Raw genomic sequence first — 25,315 nt, forward strand, 5'->3', positions numbered from 1 at the left:
CCACCCCCACCTCCCCCCATTGAGAACGTGAAATGGGAGCTTTTTTGTCTTTCTGAACAGGACATGATACTTGTTATTTTCCAGTGCCTCTTGTGATAATAGGAATAAGTGACAACATATTTTTGACTTTGGGTCAGGAAACTCCCTGTACAGCTGAATGCATGTTTTCACAGCCTCCCAAAGAAAGGCTATTGTCTTTAAATTCCAAAGAACGCTTCGTCCGGTCTTGAAATTTAAGTGAAAATCCATCCTTGTCGTTTGTTCTTTTTTTTTTTTTTTTTTTCCCAGCCTTGCACAATCGAAGCGAGCATGTACCTTTGCCTTATTCATGAGGTCATTAAAAGTTCAGCTCATTACGACAACTCTGGGTTCAAAATGTCATTAAGGTTTAATATCATACAAGTGTACATTAACATAAAAATGGAAGCCGTGATGAATTAAAAAAAAAAAAAAAAAAGAGCTTCAGGTTTTCATCAGTGTGAGGAACGTGTGCCTCCGACGCTGCTGCTGCTGCACGTTCTCCTCATCAGGGGAGGCGAGGCCTCATCAGCGGCGGGGAAGAGCAGTGGCGCTATCGTCGGCGTACAAGAGCAAACACGGGAGTCATTACAGCTCCTCATGTCAGTCGCCCAGATTACCGGCCTTTAAGAAACCCGAAGACACCACCAATCCGAAGTAGCGCTTTATCCTGACAGCTGGCACCACTTTGTTTGCTTTTGCCGTGAAGCTCATAGATGGAAGAGCCGCGACCAAGAACCGGGTGTGATTACCATCCAGGTGCTAACAATCACCTGGTCTTTGCTTTGACATCTTTACGTCAGTCCGTGCGTAGTGCAGCGCGGAAGGAGACCTAAGGAGTCTCTTCGCCTTGAGGGTATTACCACTGAAGTACGAGTTAGCACACAGCTCGTCGACATCATCGTCATCAACAACAACAACGACAACAACAACAACAAACAGGAATTGATGGCGAGGGTTTATTATGGAGTTTAATTGCTCCTCATCTAGAGTATCTGACAGTTGCGGTTAATGAGCGAGGGAAAGGAGGCACATGCTTTTGGCAGCCAGCTTCACAGCACAACAAAGAAGTGTGCGCGTGTGTGTGCATGAATGTGTGTTTGTTTAGTATTGTGTATGCCATGTGTTGTGCACTATTCATTTGGTCCATTTGATCATGCCGATAGGTAGGATCGGCACATTTGATCCAAAGCATACCACATCATCTCTCTCTGTGCCTGCCTTTCTATGATAATCATCTTTGGGCTGATTCCTTCCCGAGTTCCTAAAATCTGTAACTAAGAGTTAACATGCACTCATCATAGAATAATAATAATAATAATAATACATTTTATTTTTCTGATCCGATTATCGTCATAAGAGTCGCGGGCATGCTGGAGCCTATCCCAGCCGTCTTCGGGCAGTAGGCAGGGGACACCCCAAACCGGTTGCCAGCCAATCGCAGGGCACACATAGACGAACAACCATTCCCACTCACAATCTCACCTAGGGGACAATTTGGAGTGTTCAATCAGCCTGCCATGCATGTTTTTGGAATGTGGAAGGAAACTGAAGTACCCGCAGAAAACCCACACAAGCATGGGGAGAACATGCAATCTCCACACAGGAAGGCCAGAATCAAACCCTGCCCCTCTGCACTGTGAGGCCGACGCGCTAACCAGTCTACCACCGGGCCGCCCCCAAATAATCAAGATTGTCCTCCAGTTTCTGCCAAGCTTGCTGATGAGTTGATCATTGAGAACCAGAGTTGATATCAGGGCTGTATGCGGTATGTACAATGCAGTATCCAAAAAGAAGTTATTCAACAAAGCCTATTTGTCTTTTCCATACCTATACACAGACTTGCTACCTCATGACCAGCCGCACAACATGATCGTATCCATCAAGAAGGTGTTTAAATAAGAGTACCTTACTAACCCTCGGTTTTAGTTCGAACAATGAGAAAGGTGTCCATTTGACAATAGGGTCACCATTGTGAATAGTGTTGCTTGGACCAAATTTGATCACTTAAACTGAAGTCAAACCAAAGTTTCCTCACGATAAGGCAGTCGGGTGCACAGTCCGCATGATCGCGTTTCCACAAGCAGCCACACATACATCCTCACTTCTGTCTTGGGCTGTGAAGCTGGCTGCCAAAGCACACAACAACATGTGACGCAGCTGTGGATGACCTGTGACTGGAGAACCTTGAAGTTCACTTCCCCGGGCTTGCAGCGTATACTGTCTTGAGACCTGCTGACTGTTGCGTTGCAGTTCAGTTATACACATGACAACCGGGTTAATAAACATAACATTATCATTCAAGGAAATACCTTTGTACTTTAAAGGGTTTAACACTGGCTGCCAGTCAGCTTTCAAATTGATTTTAAAATTCGGACACTGGTCTAGATATCACCGAATGGTTTTGCTTCTTCATATATTTAAAGGAATGCTGATTGAATATAAACCCAGAAGGGCTCTGAGGCTTGTGGTCAGTTAGTGGAGCTCAGGTTTCAAAGTAAACATGGTGAAGTGGCATTTGACTGCTATGCTGCATGCAAGTGGAATAGACATGAAGTCAGCCCAAAGTGTAAATGGTTTTAAATCCAAGTTTAATACAAGCTGTGCTTCCCCCCCCCCCCATATCTTTGATAAAGGCCTTTGACGCGTTTAAAATCAATTTCACTGTCAGCCATTTCAGAATGCTTTCTTTACTTTGCTTTTGAATGCCTTTCTGTTTTTTGTTTATGAATGTGTTTTATTGTTGTCAACGTGTGTTCTTTTAATAATTCTTAGAAAGCTATTTTTTGTTGTTTTTGCGCTACCTTTGAATGTTTTTAGCTGTTTGTCAATGTTTTTACTTGCATTGTTTCTGTCCCTCACAGTGTCAAAAAAAAATGCTTTCTCATGACATCATTTTGAGGTCCAGCTCCTGCCCAGGAACTCATTACATTGTGTAGGTTGTTGTATGATGCACTGTATAATATATGCAACTGCCAGAAAGTTATTCTTTGTGTCTTTAATCCTTGTTCAATAAAGTTGATTCCAATACTGATTGTTAATTGTCACAAAATTGGACATCTGCTTTCAACTTTTCACAGTAGCAGTAACCAGGGAGTAGGACTGCTGCAGGGAATTGCCCCTTGTGCCCCACATGTGTGAGTGTGGTTTCACATGGAAGCACACAATGACAGGCCACGTACAGTCGTCCAAAGTCAAGCAAAGACAGGATATCTCTAAAATTGGACCTCTTCCTTATTTTTTTTTTCATGTGGGCTGCAGCAGGCCTGGCTCAGATCCCAACAAAGACCTCCCTGTCATTGTCACGCACACACACTAAAGGTTTAGCAGAGGAATACTACGACCAGGAGGGCTTTTGAGGCGATGCTTTGGAGAAACAGACAGCAGGGGGGGGAAAAAAATGAAAAGTTGTTTATGACAACGTTATTTTTTCAATGATAGTCTTCGGGCACGGACTCGCACATAAATGTGCGTAGAAAGACACACCACCACAACCACCGTCAGGCGCTTGCTGTCCCATTCATAAATTTCACCAAGGGTCTTTCTGAAATGGAGGGCCTACCCGCCCCCCCCCCCCTTACTACTCCGGCTGAGCAGGCCCATGTGGGAACAATTAGGCTTGTAGGCAAGTTTGGCAAAGGTCCGTAGCAACAGCTGCAGATGTTTTTATTTACCTTTTGCTCTGCTGCTGGATAATGTCACGAGCACATCTGCTACTGTGCAACGCAACTGCGGTTACATGCGTGGTTGACCCATAATTCTGTAATTACCCACCAAGCGAGATGAAGAGGCCCAGCAACCACTCAAAGCCACACGTTGCCTTCCTTCCCTTCTTCCTCGCTGTGGCCCTCCAGTGGCGTGAAGTGCTGTCTGCTGTGTCCAAAAGCCAAAAGTCTGCCACGGAGAGACAGACGCGAGCGGGAGAGCTGAGAGGACTACAGATGGCTACTCTGGCTACTCATTTGTCCCCAGCAGCAACTCACTGGATTTTGTTGTCATCATTAGTCAATAGGTGCTTAATTGCACATGCAATCAACTGCCTTTGATTTGGAATGAGCCGAGATAACAACGTGTCCGATTATATTCAATGTTTGTAGTCGCAATGGGCCCCATTGAATGGGCTGTCTGCGGGTTTGCAGGGACGTTTAAATTAGACGCTACAGTGTTTCACTCGACTCGGTTTGGAGAGCAAAAACAACCGCGGCCGAAACAAAGTGCAAGATCGAATGTAAACAGGAAATAATAAAATAATAGATTAATAAAACTTTTTTTTTAATAAAAATAAAAACAAAAACAGTCAGTGACAGTGCCAAGACGTTGCTTCGGTGTCTCCTCTGTGTGTCACAGTCCTTACATTGGCTGCCTGCTGTTCCACCAGCGGTCTGTTGGTGGTCTCAAAGTGGATGATGTCCCAGAAGAAGGACATCCATCAGTTTCAACACCTATTACCCTGAACAAGGTCGCGGGGGAGTTGCTGTCCCTACTGACTTCGAGCGGAAGGCAGACTTCACCCTGAACTGGACGCCAGTCACTCGCAGGTCACATGTCGAGACAAACGACCATTCACATCCACATCGTCACTGAATGGAACCGACCCGCGCTGCCCGCACATAAACTAGGCGAGTGTATCACTACTATACCATCAGCGACTTCGAAAGATGGACAGAAGAGCCGAATGCTACCGTCACATACACAACATCCGAGTTATACAAAAATGTTTGCTTCATTTTTTCTAATCGATATATTGAGGGAGAGAGAGAGAGAGAGAGAGAGAGAGAGAGAGAGAGAGAGAGAGAGAGAGAGAGAGAGAGGTGTCTTTTTTTTTTTTTTAAAAAAATTGTAGTTTTTCTCATAAATAACGCTAACACAATGATGGAATTGACCAAATGAATGCGGAGGACGGGCGCGCGCGCAGCGTGTACTTATGTTGGAAATTCTGGAAAATGGCATTGTTAAGCATCCTTCTATGGTAACCTCAAAGCGATCAAATGAAAAAAGGAATTGTTCGTAATGATGAGTAATTATCAGCATTGACAATGAAGACCATATATGGATCACTTCACAGAAGCAGTGTGCATGTGCGTAAGTGCGTGCGCGAGTGTGTGTGTGTGTGTGTGTGTGTGTGTGTGTGTGTGTGTGTGTGTGTGTGTGTGTGTGTGTGTGTGTGTTTGGGGGAGGGGCACCACTCTTTGCATCTCCCAGATGTGCAAACCATATGCTGTGACTGAAATTAAAACAAAATAGGAACACTGGAACATGAAAGGGATTTTTAACTTTGTAAAGAAAGTTAAGAGTCTCTACTGATAGGGTGATGGCCGAGAAGACGCCACATGAAAGAGGCGTAGATGGTGCTGTGCTTTTAGAACCTCTTATTCCTATTTCCTGCTCATAAGTTCACCGAGCAGATGGGGACCAAATACACAAGGAAGTTTAGATTTTCTGCCCCACGGCCGATTTTATATGATACATATAAGTGCGTAACACTGCAGTGTTATCATTTACAGATGCTTGAGTGCACACCAGGAGGTCACAACAACAATGGGGGAAAGGGGACCCCTAAGGGCAGAGCTTACACAGTTCGGGCATTAACTCCTGACATTTTGTGGATGATACCTTTATTTATAAATATACGGTACTGTATATGTAGAAGACAATGCAAACCAACGTATTGAGTAATGACACTTTCAATAAAGAAAATGTTCCTCTAAAGCGCATTTGTGATTTTCACAGTACGTGGGTAATCTAACCGTGGAATCTGAGTTCAGCAAAATTGAGCCAGTGTCGACTTTTAGGTGAAAACATGGTAAACTAAGTGGGTATGAAAAAAGGAAGCTTGTGCTTCGGACGAATCCGGGTTTTCCAAAACAAATACAATAGTGCCCTCTGTTGTTGTTTTAGTATATTGCATAAAGGCCACGGTTCAGGATGGCACTGAATTAGCGTATTAAAACTTAAATGGGACATTTTTAAGGTTTTTCCCCTTTTACCATTTTTTTGGAAATACGTCAGAACTAGGGGGAAGTTTGTGAGAACACAGCAGTTCCAATTTCAAAGACTTTCTAACTTGGACGTTCTCACATACGTTCTTTGGAACCTGTTACTTGCCAAGTTCACGAGACTGTACTCTGTATTCTTGATATTAAGAAATGGCTAATATCTGGCAACCAGAGAAGTTACGATGTAACTAGGCCCATTGTTTCGTAACCGTGGGGCAGAAGTTCAGAATGGTTCACTTACATGCAGACACATTTTCAGAAAAAGTCAGAAAATAACATATTTATTTGGTTGCTTAATTACACCCTTAAAGGGTGGGCAGGCACTCCAGAGACACTAAAGGTCCCAGCTACTTAAACAAGTAGTTTTCTTTTATTATTTATTTTGTAATTATTTCAGACATGACAATGTTGTTTTTATTCGTATATGTAATTATATATATATAAACATTTACAATGATCAGCAATCAAGAGCGTGGTGCCAGCGGGCACCAGGTAGCCCCCAAGGACCACATGAGTAGCCCGTTAGGCCTCTTCTAAAAATAAGTCGCCAGTGATGTGATTGTGATTTCCTAGGAATGTTGCAGATGATCATTTGAAAATGTAAACACCTGCAGAAATTTACTGAAATAGTATCGAAAAGTGTTGCATGTTGACCTTCATCAGTTCATGACCTTGCTAAATCGTTGTTGCTAAATTGTTGATAATTATTCATTTTTGTGAGAACTCACAATGCTCAGTGTCTTCGCAGGTAGATATTACACCCAAAATAGCAACTCAAATCTACAGTGGCTCTTTGCATTTTTGCACACTCCTGTGAAACAGTAATACCGCAAGGGTCGTTTCAGCTCCACTGTGTACATACTTAAACAATTGTCATTGATCAATATTCCACAGCACCAGACAGTTGAAGCGCTCAAGGACTTTCTGGATTATTGCACACTTGCAGTTGTATTACAATTATTGCTACAGTTTAATCTGTGTGAAAATGTTTAAAAATTAACAAAGAATGAGAAACATGTTTCTACATTGCTGTCCCTTAGTGTGTTATCTGAAGTTGACCTTGAATGAAAGGTTACTGTGACCATGTTGTGTGTGTGTGTGTGTGTGTGTGTGTGTGTGCGTGTGTGTGTGTGTGTGTGTGCGTGGTGTGTGTGTGTGTGCGCGCGTGTGTGTGTGTGTGTGTGTGTGTGTGTGTGTGTGCGCGCGCGCGCGCCCGTGAGTGTGCGCGCACTGCTTATTTGCTAATATTACATTGATGTTTATACATTATGTTATACAATTGTGGTTTGTAAAACATTTGATTCAAAGTCCCAAGAAGATTTTATAAAAACAAACTTACAATCGCACAGCGCCCAATCAGATTCTTTGATCCCTTTCACAAGGGGTCAAAACGGCTGTTAAACTTTACGATGAATCTTCTCGCTCGACCTAGCCACATCCAACATGGTAACGATGATGCCGCACAAATCTGTACTAACGCGGCATCTACGTTGTCTATATCCTTGTAAAATTCCACCAGACTCATTAGGATGACGTCAGCCCCAGCAGCCATTTTGTTAGCTAACTCCGGAGGTAGCCGGTGGCGCGTGTAGTTGCTAATTGCGTGCATTGTGCGTAGCAAAGCTTGAACTTCAGTTCCATCGCCGTTTTCCGAAATTTTATTTATACCCCAATCACAGTGATTTGACCGCAAGACCGTAGGTAAGAAGACTGCGTTTGTATTTGTTGACTGCGATTCCACAGCAAGAGTGGACGCTCATTCATTTTTCAAGCCCTGTCGAGTTTGCTAGCTTCGGTAGCTACAAAGGAGATAAGTGACGCCTTTCTTGGCCCTCGCAGCTGAAGAAAATCAAACGTTCGAGCATTCACAGTTGTACGAGTGTTGTCGTTCGGCAGTTTTTGCGTTTTAATTTGCTTCAGGGGGGAGCAAATTCGAACAGTGATCACAAACGCATTCTTTTGCGTGTGTAGCTTCCTCGTAGCGAGGTAGCATTAAGAGGCTTCAAGCTGGCTACCGGCCTTTCAGAGAACATGTCCGAGTTGTACATTCGGGTGGCCGAGGATGAGAACGAGGAGCCGATGGAGATCCCGTCGGAAGACGACGGCACGGTTCTGCTGTCGTCGGTTGCGGCCCAGTTTCCAGGGGCGTGCGGGCTCCGCTACAGAAACCCCGAATCCCAATGCATGCGCGGAGTTCGGCTTGTGGAGGGCGTCCTGCATGCTCCCGAGAGTGACTGGGGAAACCTGGTCTACGTTGTCAACTACCCCAAAGGTAAGGCCGCGTACATTACTTAACAGTGCTGGATTTCCCCAATACATCTTTATTTATTTACCGTTAATGACGATTATTTTAAAAAGGCCCCATGTAGTAAATCAACGCTTCTAAAGAACTTGTCGGAATGGTAAGTTGTTGTACTACACCTATTTACATTGTTTTTGATGTCAGACCAAAGCAGTAATGGATGCAAAAGCATTTCTTTGACATCAAACAACTATGTTGGACTGAGGGGGAAGTGCTTCATTTAGTCAGGCGTAGCTTTGACTCATGGGAAAGGGGCTTTCCCATCATTGTGCAGTAATTGCAGGTAGTTGCAAATTTTTGGGGGGTCGCTAGGTGTCAATTACACTCAGGTTTTATCTGTTCCTTATTTCCTATTCCTATAAATATGTGTATGAAGGTAAAATGAATACAGAGGTTAATTTTACCTTTTGCCATTTAGTGGAAGAGCGTTTTAGTTTTTCCGCCTGTCACTGTACCTAACTGGCTTGGATGAATCAAGGGGCATTGTTTCTCGTACAAACATATTTTTCAGATCATTGAAGTAAAACTGGGTCCTTTTTGGCAGCTGGTTGGGAATCGCAGGTCTGGATAAAGTCACAACATGAAGCACACTTGCTAATACAATAAACTTGTGTAGTAATACAGTTCACAACTCTTGTCATTTTAAAGCTGCCATTTTCCTTTTCTCACTAAATCACAGCCCGTTTCAATCGGCGCTAAGACAAAAAAAAGTTTTTTAATTGCCTTTAAAAACACATTTATATCATACATTTAATAATAACTACACATACAGTACATGTTCAAAGTGCCCTTTGCTGACTGAGTACTCTTGCTTGCGTCAAGGCAAAATTGCTGATGCACATCATATGTATTGCAGGTGTGTACGTTTGTCATTTATTGGTCCGCCGCGCTTGGTCATCCTCATAGCAACACGTCTTATTCTGCAGATAATAAAAGAAAGATGGAGGAAATAGATGCTGCCTCGGCTGTCAAAGTCAAAAGGGGTTATCAGAAGACATCAGACCTTATTGTTCTCGGCCTGCCGTGGAAAACCACAGAACAAGACCTGAAAGAATATTTCACCACATTTGGAGAGGTCATCATGGTACAGGTACTGCAGCCCATCCAACTCAATGTAACATGTGCAACACTGAGCTCAAATTTCAAGCTACAAAGTTGTTTTAATGGCCATTTTCACCCCAGTTTGTCAGAGTAAAACTACAGTAGGACACATCCGCTACGCAGAACTGCATAAACGACAACACATTTCCAGTGAAGATCCCCTTTAACTTTTGTCAAAAGGGGCAGACAGCGTGACACGGTTCCTGATTTTTTTTTTTTTTTTTTTTTTTTTGTGATGAGCTTCAGGCCATCAATAGATTTACACTATGTTGTCACATCACACCAATGAAATTACAGATTATGTAATGCATTAGCTCCAACACTCATGCTGAATGTTGGAGCGCATCATGAGAATTTTGATTTCATGACAAGAACTCTTCCCATTTTTCTTGTTGGTTTAACTGATTGATTTATTGAATATGGTTGATTGACAGGTTTTGCTATTTGACTTGGGGGTGGCTATGGGCAGCATGGGAAAAATGGGGAAATGGGTGGATGAAGGGCTGAGGCACAGGTAGAACACCAAGTATGGGACTAGCAAGCTTTTTTTTTTTTTTTTTGCTGCTCGTTATTTCCTTTACCCAATCATTTTTGTTGCACCACCGAGGGGCAAAATAAATTGCAGTTTCATTGTTTATATCTTACATGGGATTCCTACTTTTTTTCTGTTGGACAAGCATTGAGCAAAGCTATACTAGCCCAAAGTCACAAAAGCGTCAGTCGAAGGATTGCCAATACACTGAATAGTCGTCGGCCATTTGCGGTTGGAATGTGCTCGTGTGAGCGAGGGGTGGGCTGCCGGAAGAGAAAAATACGTGAGCGGAGCGATGCACGGCTGTTTAAAGAGCAATTGGGAGCGAAAAGAAGAATCTTGAGTTGAGTGAGCATTGGGAACAAGTGCCATAAATGCAGCCATCTCTGCGTTGCAACCCACTTTTGGTTTTTTTTTTTTTTTTTTGTCAACCAACTTCCACCATCGCTAGCAACAGGACAGGGTACAAAGTGTGGACATGGAGTGACATCCCCTCACCGTGCACCTCCTACTTCTCCCCCAACACATAAACTGGTTTCCAAGGAAACCAGAAATTCCAGGATGCCACTGCCTAATTGTTTGCATTCAGCATTTATCGAGGGGTTGATAACTCCTTCAAATCCTAAATATTTAAAGACCATGTTCACATACGCAAAACCCTAAATTTGTTTAAAAGCCAAAATAAGACCCCTGGCCGACCCCTTTTACCCGAATACTGGGTAAAAACAATCGGGTTAACGCTACACCTGCTCGAGCCGCCATTTGAGCGGTTTTCAAACTTTGATGTGTTCGTACTCTACGTATATAGATGAATGATGCTCCTCGCCTCTTGACTTTTCCTGATTCTGTAGTGTTTTTCTTTCTCTTGGTGCAATTTTATGGTATTGAATATAAAAATTGTCATTATTCCTTGAACTACTGCGCGCCCCTCAATTTGATGGCAGTACATGCCAGGCAGTCGAAATCAATCAAATAATGATCTTATGTGGTACTTGTTGACTTAATCCCCCCCGATTAAAAAAGTTGAGGCGTACGCTCAGGATGGAGTAGTTTTGCGTGCCGCGCTTCTGATTTGCTTTCCTTTCTTTGAAGCGAAGTCTTTTGCAACATGCCTTTCTTTTCTTCGGCGCCATACTGATAGACTTTTATAACAGATGACCCACACGCAATGCAAGAGCCGCAGGGGTCGATAGCCGCTCCACTAATGCGGAATTTGCCGGAAATAGACAAGCAGAGGTAAAACAATTATGACGAAAGTCAAGTGGATATGTCATCGATTTGCGTCATGACGTCCGCGCGTTGCCGTTTAAATCGGGTTATTCAAATACAGGAGTAACTATCCGCTCACACGTGTCATTCCGAATGTTGAAGAAATTGGAATTTTGTTCTTATCTTGAATATTACCAATATGTAAAGTTATTGCCATGTAGTGACTCCACCCCCAAGCTCACTGTTGATGTCGAACCCTTTAATGGCACCTTTTTTGTGGTTGTCTTCATCCACCAACCAGGAAATTGCCAAACAGACAAACATGAATATGCCGTTGCCCAATTTTAATTTGACTTGGCAGTTTGACTGAGTAACATTTTAACCATGTAGTGTTACTATACGCTCGTGGTTATTTCATTCTCAAGGCATTGAATTGATCGTAACTGGAGTGCTCCATTTCTCTTCGATATTTCCCCTCTCACCTGAGTAGGCTTCACCAGTTAATGCATCAAGGCTCGAATTAGTTGGTTTTGTCCCCCAACAATTTGTGCTCCAAGTTGGAGGCATGCCCCACCACCACGAATCGTTTCATTCTTCACGAATGCAAAATGACAGTTTGAGGCCTGCCGCTTGGGTGGAAACTCCATGAATATTCCATTCGTTTGTAAATGCAATTATTACAGCAGTTCCGAAATAACAAAGGAGTGCGCGGCCAAACACGTTTGCCCTGCTTTTGAACTTTCACTTTGGCAGTCGGGGGAGAGTTCTGGTGACCAAGGAACAACTTTTTGTCTGTTCCAGATCAAGAGGGATGCCAACACTGGCAACTCCAAAGGATTTGGCTTTGTGCGTTTCACTGAATATGAAACCCAGGTGAAAGTGATTTCTCAGAGACACATGATAGACGGACGATGGTGCGACTGCAAGCTCCCTAATTCAAAGGTATCAGTGAAACTTCCAAAAAAAAAAAAAGCCCACCAAGTGGAATGTTTACGACTAATGTGTGGATGTCATATGAATGCGCAGGCAGAATATTATGCTGTGAGGCTGAATAGCTGGGCAGCCATGTTTATTTACATTTTGTCTTGCTCGAATGGACGGACAGGTGTTTACTTTCACTGTTACCTATGCATGTGCTGGCCGGCCAGGCGTTCCCTGATGAACCCATGCGGAGTCGTAAAATCTTCGTGGGCCGCTGCACTGAGGACATGACCCCCGATGAGCTTCGGCAGTACTTCATGCAATACGGAGAAGTCACAGACGTCTTCATCCCCAAGCCGTTCCGGGCGTTCGCCTTTGTCACGTTCGCCGACGACCAGGTATGGCCGGCCGCCCGTCCAGAATGAGCATGCGAGCTCCACTCCTCCCCCACCCACCAAGGCCGGCATGACGCCCGTGCTGGTTTTGTGTCCTCAGGTGGCTCAGGCCCTGTGCGGAGAAGACCTGATCATCAAGGGTGTCAGCGTGCACATCTCCAACGCCGAGCCCAAACACAACAATAGTAGGCAAATGATGGAGCGAGGGCGCTTTGGGGCTGGCGGCTTCAGTCAGGCGTACGGCGCGAGTCGCGGCGGGCTGGGCGCGGGCGGCGGGGGGAAGGGCGGGGTCAACTTCAGCGCCCTGGGCCTCAACCCGGCCATGGTGGCGGCCGCCCAGGCGGCGCTGCAGAGCAGCTGGGGCATGATGGGCATGCTGGCCAACCAGCAGGGCATGAGCACGGCGGCGGGGGGCGCGGCCGCCACCACCCGGGATCAGACCTACGGCTCCACCAGCACCAGTTACAGCAGCCCCTCCACAGCCAGCCTGGGCTGGCCCGCGGGCACTAACTCGGCCTCGGGCAGCGGCTTCAGCTCTGGCTTTGGCGCCTCCATGGAGACCAAGTCTTCCAACTGGGGCATGTAAATATGTAGGCGGCGGTTACGTTGTTGTCCTGGGCCAGGGCTCGGGTCCCGCCGTCAAAAGTAGGAAAAGCGTTTAGTTGGAGATATTTGTCAGTTTAGCGTGGCCCTCGGAGACTGTACTGAAATTTCAAAGTTGCCCAGCCCTGGTCTAGGCTCATCTGGTAAGTACTATTAAAAAAAAAAAAAAATCATTATAAGAAGAAAGAAAAAAAACACTGCCTTTTTTTTGTTAACCAGTCGAAATGTGTTTGACACTAGTCAGCAGTGGTTTTAGTTAGCTACTTTTCCGAAAGTGACGTGCATGCACCGTTGTTTGTAAGCGTGCGCGAGTACCACCAGACCGCCAGTCCCTCTCAAGTGGGCTTGATATCCTTGTCTCGTGTATACATTGCATTTGTGTTTCATTTCTTTTGAAAACATTTTTTTCCCCTTCTGAACTGATCTGATGGAAACGCCTTGCCGACCGTCTCTCCTGCAGTTAACCAACTGTTTCGCACGCTCCCGGGAGGAAGCGCCTCACTGGCGGCAATGTTCTACAGATCTCAGTATCACGTGTAAACGCTTTGCCATCAACACCACACAAGCTTCACTCTGCATTTACTGTGCTCCACGGTGGGTGTCACCTTCTCATTTCCTCTCCCTTTGTCGTGGACTTCTTGTCTGAGATCGATGAGTGGAAATTGATGTGGAGCGAGCGAACGAACGAGTGCAACGTGAACGAAAGCACGAGTGAGCAGAGACTGCTTGGATTCTGTTTTTTTTTCTTTCTTTTTTTTTTTTTTTTTTCTTTTTTGGAAGGGACAAATGACAAATGCCTGCGAGAGTTGGAGGAAGCCGTGGCTTTTGTACGAGTGTTGTGTGTCATCACAAGGACATCATTTGCCAGCCCAAGTAGTCATTTTAGAAGGCAGTTCCAAGTGCTAAGACTTTGTATCCCTCTCAAGCTTTCCTCTTGATGTCCAGTTCAAACTGAATTGTGTGTCTGCCTGTGTGCTTTTTCTTTTCTGTGTTACCTAGGCAACCTCTGTGTGTGGACATTTGACTGCTGCTGTTTGAGCGTTTGAAAGTGTGCTGACGACATGACAAATGTTTGATATGCTCATATTGAAAGTTTGAGTTTTGAATGAGGGTTTTTTTCCCCCCGACCCCGCCCCCATCCCCTATGTTTTGTGATTTGAATCTGAAATAAAAGGAGAATTTGACTAGGTATGATGCACTCTTCACAGTGACTTCTTTCCCCCCCCCGTCCATTAATCGAACTGCCAACGCTTTAATTCACATGTATAGGGGCCCTCGGACACGGAACATCGGAACCAGGAGTCACTCACGGGGGGACTTGAAGACCGCGGAAGAACCCACAATGGAATTTCTACACGAATGCCTTAAATCCAGAGAAGGATCTTCATCTTCATCCCGCCCGCGAGGAACCTCGGACCCTCTAATGTTTAGTTGGCCCCACGTCACAATGACATCTTCCAAAACCTGTCCCATTTATTCTAGCAACAGGAAGGTGTGTTTTTCTTTTTGTTTCATTGTACAGTCCAATTTGGTGCGCACAAACTGAGCGCGTGAAAAGAATCACATGGACAACGGACACCATCTAGTCTTGTGGCAAAATAAATGCTTTTGAGTTGTTCACCTGTCGTCTGTCATTGGAGATGAAAAACAAATTTATTTTTACAACACTTTAAGTTCCCTTTATTCTGAGCCTGTTTTTTTGTGTCCACTTCCATTGCGTCATTCTTTATTTTGATATCGTTGCTGGTGACTCGGGTGTCTTTAGTGAGCATTTTGTGCGCTTGATGCTGGCTGCTTTGTAAACGTCCATGTCAGTTTCCTTTGAAATGCATTGCTTGATGTTTGTTTTGCGAAAACTAAAGTTTCAAGATGGAAATGTTCCCTTCCAGAAGATTAAATTTCAAACCTAATTATTGATTTATTTCATCATTTTCCCATCTTAACTGTAGTCCATCCCTTCGTGGATATGTGCATTGATGTTTGTTTAAACATATGAATTCTATTTCAGTAAATGTACCGTGACGTGTGTACTTTGGACGTCTTATTGTTGTCCCCCTCAAAAATTCTGGACAAAGGAAATGAGCATAGCCAAGGTTGGGGATGAAAACAAACGGTGGCGACACCTAGTGGAGAACTGAGACTTGACTATCCACCATTTTTAAATGAGTAATTTTATTGCGTGGGTGTTCACCGCACCGATTACCTTTGAAAACGTTTTGGGGAAAACATGATCAATAACAATATGCGAGGATTCCCGCCCCCAGAGACCAGTTTTTATTTCACGGCATTTACATCTAGACGTGTTAAAACAGCTTTGGGATGAGCACCTTATATTTGAAGTCGCCCATTTTTTCAAGTGGGCAAAAGTATTGGAACACGACTGTTTAAGTTGCTCAGGTGTTGCCTCTTAGATTGATTGATTTAAGCTTCGTGCTTGTTGTGGGATTTCGGCGTCATCTGTGAAATCCACATTTGCTGTTAAGCAAACACGAAGACCAGAGAGCTCTCTGTGGAAGACAAGCACACCATTTTGAAGCCGAGAGGAGAAAATCAATGAAAGCTATTGCGCAAAACACTGGGCATAGCCACTACAACAATTTGGAGTATTCTGAAGAAAAACAAAATACTGGTGTACTGAGCAAGCAACAGACATCGAACAGAAGGGTACCAACAGCAGGTGTTAACAGTAACATTGTGAGAGTTGTGAAGAAACACCCAAAGCTAGTCCGTGGCATCGCTGATAACCTCAACCAAAGTGATGTAAAGGCCAATGAATAGAGAAAAGCGTATCCTCCTCTGATCCAAAACATACAAGCTGATCTGCGAAGCGTGTCGAGGTAACGTCATGGTTTGAACTTGCATGGCTGCTTCTGGAATGGGCTCATGAAGTCTTCATTGATGATGTAACCCACGGTGGTAGCAATACAATGAATTCTGGTGTCTCCGAAAGGAGACCGCGAATGACAAGATATTGATAGCTTTGGGTTATTTGTTTACTTTGTAAACTCTAAAATTTCATAAAATTAAAATGATCTTTTTGCTCAGCTGAAACTCACGTGATCGCCTTGATTTCTGGTCACGTGATCGGACCGAGACGTAACGAACTAAACCTTATTCACGTTAATTTAATAAAGTATGTTCCAATACTTGGATGCTCTGTCCGGAATTGTTTAACACATCTCGCTGCAACAACAGCACCTGTGAACGTTATTCTCGTATTCATCTTTTGAGCTGAAAATTAAACGTCTTCGGTATACAACCAACACAAAAGAAATGACCTTGCCGTTCCAGTCATTTTGAAGGGGGCTGTACACATATTTAAGAATCACGTGGCCACTAAGGACAAAAATGTGTCGACTTGTGGTATAGCAGACTCCATCTCGCTTGGGCAGGCATGACAGTTGTGGAGGCAATTTCTTTGTCTCATTTTCAATCACTGTGGTCCGCTGACTGCCTTTTTTCTATTTACTGTCCTTCACACATGATTCAAGCCCGAAGTGATAGTTTGTTGCGCCCAAAATGTGGAATACACTAACAGTTGAACGAAGAGCAGGGAAAATATTTGTTTGGGCAGTGACCATTAGGACACACACACACACTTATATTTATTCGTAAGAGACAAGTGCACCGCAGTGCAGCAGATCATTAGGAACCGAGAAGCCTTCTGTTAGTTGTCCCCTCATTTCGAACTACACATAAACACTCGTGAATCCTGTGAGTAAGGAGCATACAAGCTAATTATAAAGGGATTGAAATCTTTATTTAGCCTAGTACAGTTCAGTGCAACGTTTTAGCTTAAATCCAGTGTTAATACTGGCGGACCCCGGCCTATGTCTGACAGTGTAGCGAAATGTATTCTACAGTTGGAATAAGAAGTGTCACAAAACGTTGCTGATATGAGTTTATGAGTTAAAATTATGTGGTATGGTGGAATGTGTAACATATCCTCTTTTGCACTCTGCGTTTGCTGCGTTCTTGTTTGAAGTGTACGCCGCCGTTCTCCTCGCTACGCGTTGTAGGAGGAAGACGAGACGTTTCCGCCGTGGCCCGTCCAGTTGGTGTGGATAAAGCGGCCCGGCTGGGACAGCAGCTCATATGTGTGAGCTCCGAAGTAATCTCTCTGAGCCTGAATGACAACAACAAAACAGCACTGACACAGGGCGCAGACCTACGCCGAGGCTTTTCAACTCTAATGAACCCATGGAGTCGAGCCATTACCTGGAGCAGGTTGGCAGGCAGCATCTCGTGCCTGTAGCCGTCATAGAAGGACAGAGCGGTGGTGAAGCAAGGCATGGGAATGCCGTGCTGGACGCCCGTGCTGACCGCTCGACGCCACGACTCCTAAAAATCAAATGCAAAATTGTGCTGTGATAACAGACTTCACCCAGAATTTTAAAAGTGGCGACCATGTCTGCTTATCACCACACGAAGAATATCTCTCCAGTCAAAACGACAGAAAAGCTGGTTCACACACTCATTAGATTGGACTCTTTTGGCACGATTTTTAACGGCGAACCACAATGCTGCCGCTTCAGCTGTTAATGGGACCAGGAAACTTGACCACATCACACCGCACCTAAAATCTCGACACTGTCTTCGGGAAGGCAAAAAATAGATTTGAAAGAAAAGAGTAGTCTGGTGTCAAGTTCGGGCTCGCACCCCAAAAGAAGAGAAGGTTCTAAACAGAGAAGGTTTTTGTCATGAGAGAAGGTTGACATATGAAAGAAAAGTCCTCATCCATAGTGAAGATTCTCGTTCAGAGAAAAGGTGTGACTCCCCAGAGAAGGTTCTAGTCCAAATAGATGATTCTAGTTGGGAGAGAAAGTTCTAGTCTTGAGACGCTACTAGTCTCCAGAGAAGGTTCTCATCGCAAAAGACTATCCTAGTCCAGGGACCTGGTTTCGGTCTTGAGAGAAGGAATTAGTCCTGAATGAAGGTCAAGTGCTGAGAGGTTTTTCGTCCCAAGGGAAGAGAGAAGGTTCAAGTCTCGAACCCGTGACGGGGAGAAAGTTAGAGACTAACGAATGTCGTCTGGTATGTTGCTGTGAAGCTAAATAAATGACAACGCTATGCTCCTACAGGACCAAATGCGGTCATATGGACTTCGTATCTGTGGGGCTAGCCAACTTAGTTAACCCATTAAGAATTCATGATATATTTCTGAATCATATTGCTATTTTTCACTTTCTCACAAACGTGCAAGATTGTGTGCTCAAAGAGAAAACATGACTGAAATTTGGGTTGGGAGTAATTGCTGCATTTAGTTTTGGAGAACTCTATCCCCAATCAAGTGAGTCAAGCGGCTCACATTTGAATAGTATGAAACGGTCAATCGAGCCAGAATGTCACGAGTTGCTTCACTTCACGCAAAAGTGGAAATTGCTGTCGTGCTTAGCACGCCGCTATTGCGTAATGGCGCTTCCTCATACCTGACACTGTTGCACAGCATCACTGAAGAAAGGGTCCAACAACAAGCTCTGCAGCTCAGCATCCCTGTCGAACGCCTCCTTGATTTTGCCGAGGAACACGCTGAAGGGAAGGAAACGCACGACTTTTAAGAATGAGGAAGTCTGGCCAGGTTCCTCGTTAGCATTATTCACGTCAGGTCCAGGAGTGCGACGCTCACCTGCGGATGATGCAACCCCCTCTCCACATCAGAGCGATGGCGCCGTAGTTGAGGGACCAGTCGAATTCTTTGGCGGCCTGGCGAAGCAGCATGAAGCCCTGCGCGTAGGAGATGATCTTGGAGGCGTACAAGGCCTGCAAATACACCACTTGGTTCATCACACCGGTCAACATATGTTGGCATTTTTTTTTCAAATCATTCAATTCAACATTTCTAGGTGTGGGTGTGTGTTGGGGGGGCTTTTGCATAAAGTTTTTGTGTGGTATCACTTATAGAAATTCGGGTCCAAAAACATCTTCAAATTAGAGTCAAACATGATTTCTCAACACCCCCCTTGGCAGTTTCGTTATGTCTCGCAGTCAGGGAAGCCTGTCTTCCGATTGGATGATGATAAGCTCACAGGGGAAATTCCCAGCTGTTTTCCCAAGCCAACGTGTCGCAACGTGTTTGATGTTTTCAATTGTCGTCTCTTTGCCCTTTGCCAAATGCGACTTAATTAGCACAAATGGAACATCGTTCATTAGAAGTGCTGAGTAGGCTGAAGAATAGGTCATGTAAGGTAGATTGATCCCCCCCCCCCCCCCCGTTCAAGGCGGTGACACAAACCTGGACAGAGAAACGACAAACGATTGGCGGTACCAACGTCGAAAGAACTGTGGCTGCCCAAGCCGGTGAGTAAAAGACACTTCATATGAAATGACAGTAAAATATTCCATAATATTAAACAGAGTCCCAAATTGGAAATCACAGCACAGAACGAAGCAAATGGGATTTGGATGCATTGAACGCAAAGGCCGATCCCATTTATTTTTGTATTGGAGAATGATCAAACTATCAACCATTTTCTCCCAGACTTTGGCCTCAATTCAACTTTGCTCACCAAATAAAATGTCCAGGGACGGCTCGGTGGGCGAGTGGTTAGCGCATCGACCTCACAGTGCAGAGGTACCAGGTTCAATTCCAGCTCCGGCCTCCCTGTGTGGAGGTTGCATGTTCTCCCCGGGCCTGCGTGGGTTTTCTCCGGGTACTCCAGTTTCCTCCCACATCCCAAAAACATGCATGGCAGGTTGAGTGGGCACTTGAAATTGTCCCTAGGTCTGAGTGTGAGCACGGATGGTTGTTCGTCTCTGTGCGCCCTGCAATTGCCTGGCAGGTTGTCCCCCGCCTACTGCCCGAAGACGGCTGGGATAGGCTCCAGCACCCCGCGCGACCCTTGTGAGGATGAGCTGATCGGAAAATGAATGAATGAATGAATGAATGAATGAACAAAGACAACATTCACTTTTCACACTAATGGAGAGTGACCAGCAGAACATTGACCTGCTCTTCCACTAGATGGCAGAAGGTACATTTACACCTGCTGCCCATCATCCAACTGAGTTGATCTTGTGATCACCAGTTCCTGTTTTACTAACTGAATATATTCTGTGTGTGACATTTTTCTTTGGTGGTGTGAAGTGATATTTACTTTGTCGACTCTTTTCCTTTCTAAGTCTGCTTCCGTTTTTCAAATCTTCAACGATACAAATTCAAATACTGTCGTAGGAAAAAAAGTGGGGGGGGGGGGTTGCTATTGCAATCAAGTGTGCAAGTTGGAGAAGGGTGTGTATGTAAAAAGTGTGTGTGTGCTCGTGTGTGGTTGCGCATGTGCCTTCGCGCGTGTGTCATTCAAGCCCAATTGCAGAAGTATTTTCTCTTGGAAGTTCAAACTGCGTTATAAGCTAATTCCATAAGAATGACTTAGAATTCCCCCAAATATATATTAAGTACTACTAATTGAATATTACATCAGATTTATTATTTTTTATTGTGGTTGCAGTGTACTGCAAAATGAGTTCTGCTCTTCCTCATATTTTCGAGTTCATCAAAATACTTGCCTCAACTCTTAAAAGTGAGAACTACAACCACAATAGTAAAACTATTTACAAATACGAATTATGAATATTGTTGATGCATGCAATGATTTACAAGCTCATGTAAAGTAATCCAGACGTAAAAAAAAAGTGAATTTAAGCTTGCAGACTTGAATTAGCTTTGTAACTTTTGTTTTTCGGTTCGGTGTGGCGTGCTGCCACAACAGCGTGCGTGCTTTGCGCTTGGGTCTACCTTCCTAATGTCCTCCAAGAAGGCGGCCTTGTCACCACTGAACGCGACTCCCGCCGGGCCCATCAGGGTGCGGCTGGCCTCCACCCTCTCGTCTTTCAGGGAGGACAGACACCGGGCGAAGACGGCCTCTCCTGAGAAGACGAGAATGCAAGACAGTGTCGAGTGCGTGTCCACAACTCGGCCCACGCGAGGAAGTTCTTTCCATTTCCCGTCAACTTGCAAAACAGGCTATTGAGGAAGCAGGAGATGAAGGCAGAAAGTGTGCCGCAATACCGTCGCTTACGTCAACTTCGAATCACTTGTGTCCAACGGAAAGCGCTTGAAGTCGCTTCAAGGCTTCAACAAAACACTCTGTCTGATGCGTAAGCAGATGCGGACAGAGACTGCAGCCGTGTCCACACAAAAGGCCCAAAACGATTCTTATCCATGACAAAATTCTCAGTTTCAGTGCTTTTTTTTATCTTTAGGCTGCAAATCACACAAACGGTGACTAAAGATTGTGTTCAATTAATATAATTGATTTGGTTGTTTTACATTTTGAAAATGACTCATACAACTGAACTTATCTGTCAAGTCCAATAACCCAGAATGTATCAATAACCCAAATTTTGGGCTATTTTTGCTGTTTTATGTATTGGTTGATCAAACTCAAGGGTGAAGTGCTAAACTTAAAAAAAAAAAAAAAAACAACAAAATCAAACAACAGTTTTTGCATTTGAGCTTGTAAGTTTGACATTGATGACTAACTCCTCTCCCCGTAGACATCTTGCATTTACATGTGGAGATATTTTTTTTTCTCTCTTTTTAGAAAAGAATCCTGTGTGTCGGCAAAGGTGGATTGTAACCTGTGCACACTGAACGATCACAGTGAGGAATGTCGACACTCGCGGCGCAAAAAGCCAACCCTGCAAACTGCAGCCGCATGTTGACCAGCGAGCTCAGCTTTTCACACAATCAGTCCTTGTTGTACCGCCGTTGCCGCAGCTGTTCTCTCTTTCACTAAAATCACGCACGGGCACGTACTGCTGAACGCCAAGCGACAGCGTTGTTTTTGTAGTACAGCACGCCATACGGCATAGGTATGGATTGTGAAAGGAAACCAGTCTGTTGGTGCTTCACAAACTAATCAATCCATTAATCATTTGGCTACGTCGATTCACTTCCAATTTGGAAAATCCTCGGAATTTCAGCCTCTCAGAAAGTAAGCATTCTTCGATTTCTGTGGCCCTCCATGCTAGCAAACGGATTATTTTTGTGTTTCGTCAATTTGCAAGCATCTGCTTTTACTTTGGAAAAACAATGGGCAGCGTTTTGCTTTTTACTATTTCACAGAGCAAATCATCGTTTGCACATTTTCCCGCACGATAAATTTGAAATGATCTCGTTTTTTTTTTTTTTTTTTAAATAAAAAATAGCAATCAACACTGACTGTTGAGTGATTGCCACATAATTACCATTGAAAGAAAAATTAAAAAATCTCATACAGCACAGTGTAATCCGCATGTGCCTGTTTCTAAACCTACGACTTACAATTTAGTTGCATTATAAGGTGCTACTATGGCACTGATTAGCGGTGCTGAAAATTGCAACTGGTACAACGCAGACTTGAATGGGATCAGTCTCGCTCTGATAGAACTGAACAAGAAGATACCGTTTTTTGTTCTGTGAAACAATTGGTAAGTTTGAAGAAGAAGGAAAAAAATGTCAACTCCCAAGTGAATGGTGACATCATTTCATGTTATCTTCCACTATCTGAATATACTGTGTGTATCTCCAGTGCTTTTTTAAATTTTAAATACGGTATTGTTTTCATAAAGCTTACAGAGGGTCTTTCTGCTGCAGAAATGGAGGCACAAAGGCTGGTGTTCATGAGGTCAATGAATAAGACTACAATTATCCCTGCGAACAGCCTTTTCGATACATCCTGGAAAAACATGAAACTCAAAAAAAAAAAAATAAATAAATAAATAATAAATAAAAAAGTTAAGTATTTCTTTCTTTTGAGCCTTCCGTCTCTTTGTATTCTCCAACAGAGCAACCGCAGCCAAGCAATCGGCTTTTTGACAACGGCGCTATATTGTTTGGGGTTCAAGAAAATAATGTAGGGGGCCGCATCAACCAGTTTTCACGAGTGGGTCAATTTCTTTTTTTTTTTCTGTTGCAGAGTTGGTAGGGTGTGAGGGTGAGTATGTCATACGTTTATGATTGTCTCGTGCAGTTTCGTTACGTCATTGTGTGTGCGGCTGGCTAAAACTTCCGACTTCCTGATTTTTTGAATTGCGTGTTGAAAGAGATGTGACAAGACACATTAGGCAATGACTCAGCAGCTTAATGAAAAAAGGAAAGGAACTATTTCCTTACCGATCAAAGTCACGGGCGTGCCGTACTCCAGCGCTGAAATAGCAGTCCACTTCCCTGTGCCTTTCTGTCCCGCACTGTCGCGGATCTTGGGCAACAGGTGCGTCCCGTCGGCATCTCGATACTTGAGGATGTTGGCGGTGATCTCGATCAGAAACGAGTCCAACTCGGTCTTGTTCCACTCGTTAAAAGCCTGAGAGGTTGAAAAGACAACGGGCAGTTGCGGTCGACCGGTGGTGACCGGTAGCGTTGCAGTCACACGCGAAAGCTCACCTTGGCCATCTCGTCGTGGTCCATCCCGAGCACATCCTTCATCAGGTGATAAGCCTCGCAAATCAGCTGCATGTCGCCATACTCGATGCCATTGTGGACCATTTTGACAAAATGACCCGCGCCCTCGTCTCCCACCTGCGCGGGGGAAAGAGTGTCGCATCACCACAAAGGCGGCCACGCACGCCGCATCACAAAAGTCAAGTCGAGAGACTCACCCAATCGCAGCACGGCTCTCCTGTTCCCACCTTGGCAGCGATGCTCTGGAAGATTTCTTTGATGTGAGGCCTTTGAAAAGGAAGAGTAACAAGTGAGGATGGAGCAAATGAGAATCATAGCAAATTTGACCAACACTGCCAGTTTCCGAACGGTCAGTGTGAACCAGTGCACGCTCAGAAAATATTTCCAAACGTCTCACCAGGCGTCTGAATGTCCTCCGGGCATGAGTGAGGGTCCGTAGCGTGCCCCCTCCTCGCCACCGCTGACTCCGCTGCCCACAAACAGCAAGTTCTTCTCTTTCAAACTCTTACAGCGCCGCTGTGTGACGCGAAAGCAGAGAGGCGCTCAGAGAAAAGCCTCAGATGAACGTTCACCACAACGTCATGTTCCTTACAGTCGTGTCTCTGTATTCAGAGTTGCCACCGTCGATGATAATATCTCCAGCCTCAAGGAGGGGAACCTGACACGAGGACAAGAACAGAACGAAATGAGCAAAAAAAAGCAGGGTTCAGGGACTGTGAAACGAGGGCGAACACCAACCAGCTTGTCGATGAAGTCGTCCACCGCCTGTCCGGCCTTGACCAGCAAGATGATCCTCCTGGGCTTCTTCAGCTTGGACACCATGTCCTCGAGTGACTCGGCGCCAATCACCTTGGATCCCTTTGCCTCTTTCTGCAGGAAGTCATGCACCTTGGACACAGTGCGGTTGTAGGCACAAACCTATTCAACAGACATCAAAAGACATTTATTTCCAATGGTGGCAAGTATTTTTTCGTGTCGATTTATCTATTTTTCCAATGTTTTCCATTTGAAAATAATATCTGTACTTTACACTACTTGTTTGGTTAAAATGGGCATTTTAGTAAGTTTTTTTTCATTGTCCCAGGTTATCAGAACTGGTATTTTATATTACTTTTTACTTTTGCACTCAAGCATATTTCAGAGTCTCTACCCAGTTCTGACTTTTACTTTTATGGGAGACTTTTTTTTTTTTTTTAGTATCTGTACTTCTATTTAAGTAATGAGAGTGAACACATTTGCTACCTTCGATAATTCAATTCATCCTTATGTAGTAGGCATCTGCAGTAGGTGTCAGAAAGACTTGATAATAACTTACAACAAAGCCATGGTCATTCATGTTCATGATGAGGTTCTGGCCCATGACAGCCAAACCGATGAGTGCGATGTCTGCTCTGTGAGAAGAAACAAACATGAACAACATGGGCCTTAAGTAAATTTCATTATGCATTAAAATGGAAAGAAAATACTTTATTGGCAGACTCACATCTCAACAAAAAAAGGGAAAAAAAAGAAAGCGTTCTCTAAAAAATAGATGTAATATGTGTCGTCTAAATGTATGACAAGGAAGTGGATTCCCTAAATCTCATCTCACATGTACTCCGACACTGACTAGCAAACAAGCTAAGCTTTAAATGCTCATTATTTAAAGTAACATGAAAAAGCCTAGAAAGTCACGAAAAATTACATATATATCACTACAGCGTAATTGGCTTCCCCGTAAACGGTGGAAAGAGTGCACATAACTTACTCAGGCATTGTGTTGAGTCTCGACGTTACCGTAAGATTTCCAAATGACAGACGGTCCTCTTCCTCGTTCTCGCCTCAGGTTCGTGGCTCCACCCCACCCAGACTATTAGC

The 25,315-nt window shown here is 44.3% G+C and overlaps 2 protein-coding genes across 4 annotated transcripts; one reads left to right on the forward strand and one right to left on the reverse strand.

The window, feature by feature from the left end:
* Positions 1-7,554: 7,554 nt before the first annotated feature.
* On the forward strand, positions 7,555-14,266 carry tardbpa (TAR DNA binding protein a). 3 transcript variants are annotated; one of them, XM_019887987.1, is made up of 5 exons: positions 7,555-8,286; positions 9,243-9,406; positions 11,960-12,100; positions 12,292-12,477; positions 12,575-14,266. In XM_019887987.1, the coding sequence occupies exons 1-5, from the start codon at positions 8,046-8,048 to the stop codon at positions 13,058-13,060; spliced, it is 1,218 nt and encodes a 405-aa protein (XP_019743546.1). In that variant the 5' UTR covers positions 7,555-8,045; the 3' UTR covers positions 13,061-14,266. The 3 variants fall into 3 exon arrangements, with proteins under 3 accessions (XP_019743546.1, XP_019743547.1, XP_019743548.1); XM_019887988.1 differs by having other exon boundaries at positions 12,298-12,477; XM_019887989.1 differs by having other exon boundaries at positions 12,307-12,477.
* Positions 14,267-16,815: 2,549 nt separating this feature from the next.
* pgd (phosphogluconate dehydrogenase) lies at positions 16,816-25,315 on the reverse strand. Its single transcript, XM_019887986.1, has 13 exons — positions 25,206-25,315; positions 24,774-24,849; positions 24,197-24,376; positions 24,051-24,116; positions 23,856-23,974; positions 23,656-23,725; positions 23,441-23,575; positions 23,171-23,360; positions 20,810-20,940; positions 18,704-18,837; positions 18,507-18,606; positions 17,296-17,418; positions 16,816-17,203 (listed from the first exon to the last, which is right to left on the reverse strand). The coding sequence occupies exons 1-13, from the start codon at positions 25,211-25,213 to the stop codon at positions 17,084-17,086; spliced, it is 1,452 nt and encodes a 483-aa protein (XP_019743545.1). The 5' UTR covers positions 25,214-25,315; the 3' UTR covers positions 16,816-17,083.

This window comes from Hippocampus comes, unplaced genomic scaffold (assembly GCF_001891065.2).
Source record: "Hippocampus comes isolate QL1 unplaced genomic scaffold, H_comes_QL1_v1.1 scaffold14, whole genome shotgun sequence".
Lineage (NCBI taxonomy): Eukaryota > Metazoa > Chordata > Actinopteri > Syngnathiformes > Syngnathidae > Hippocampus > Hippocampus comes.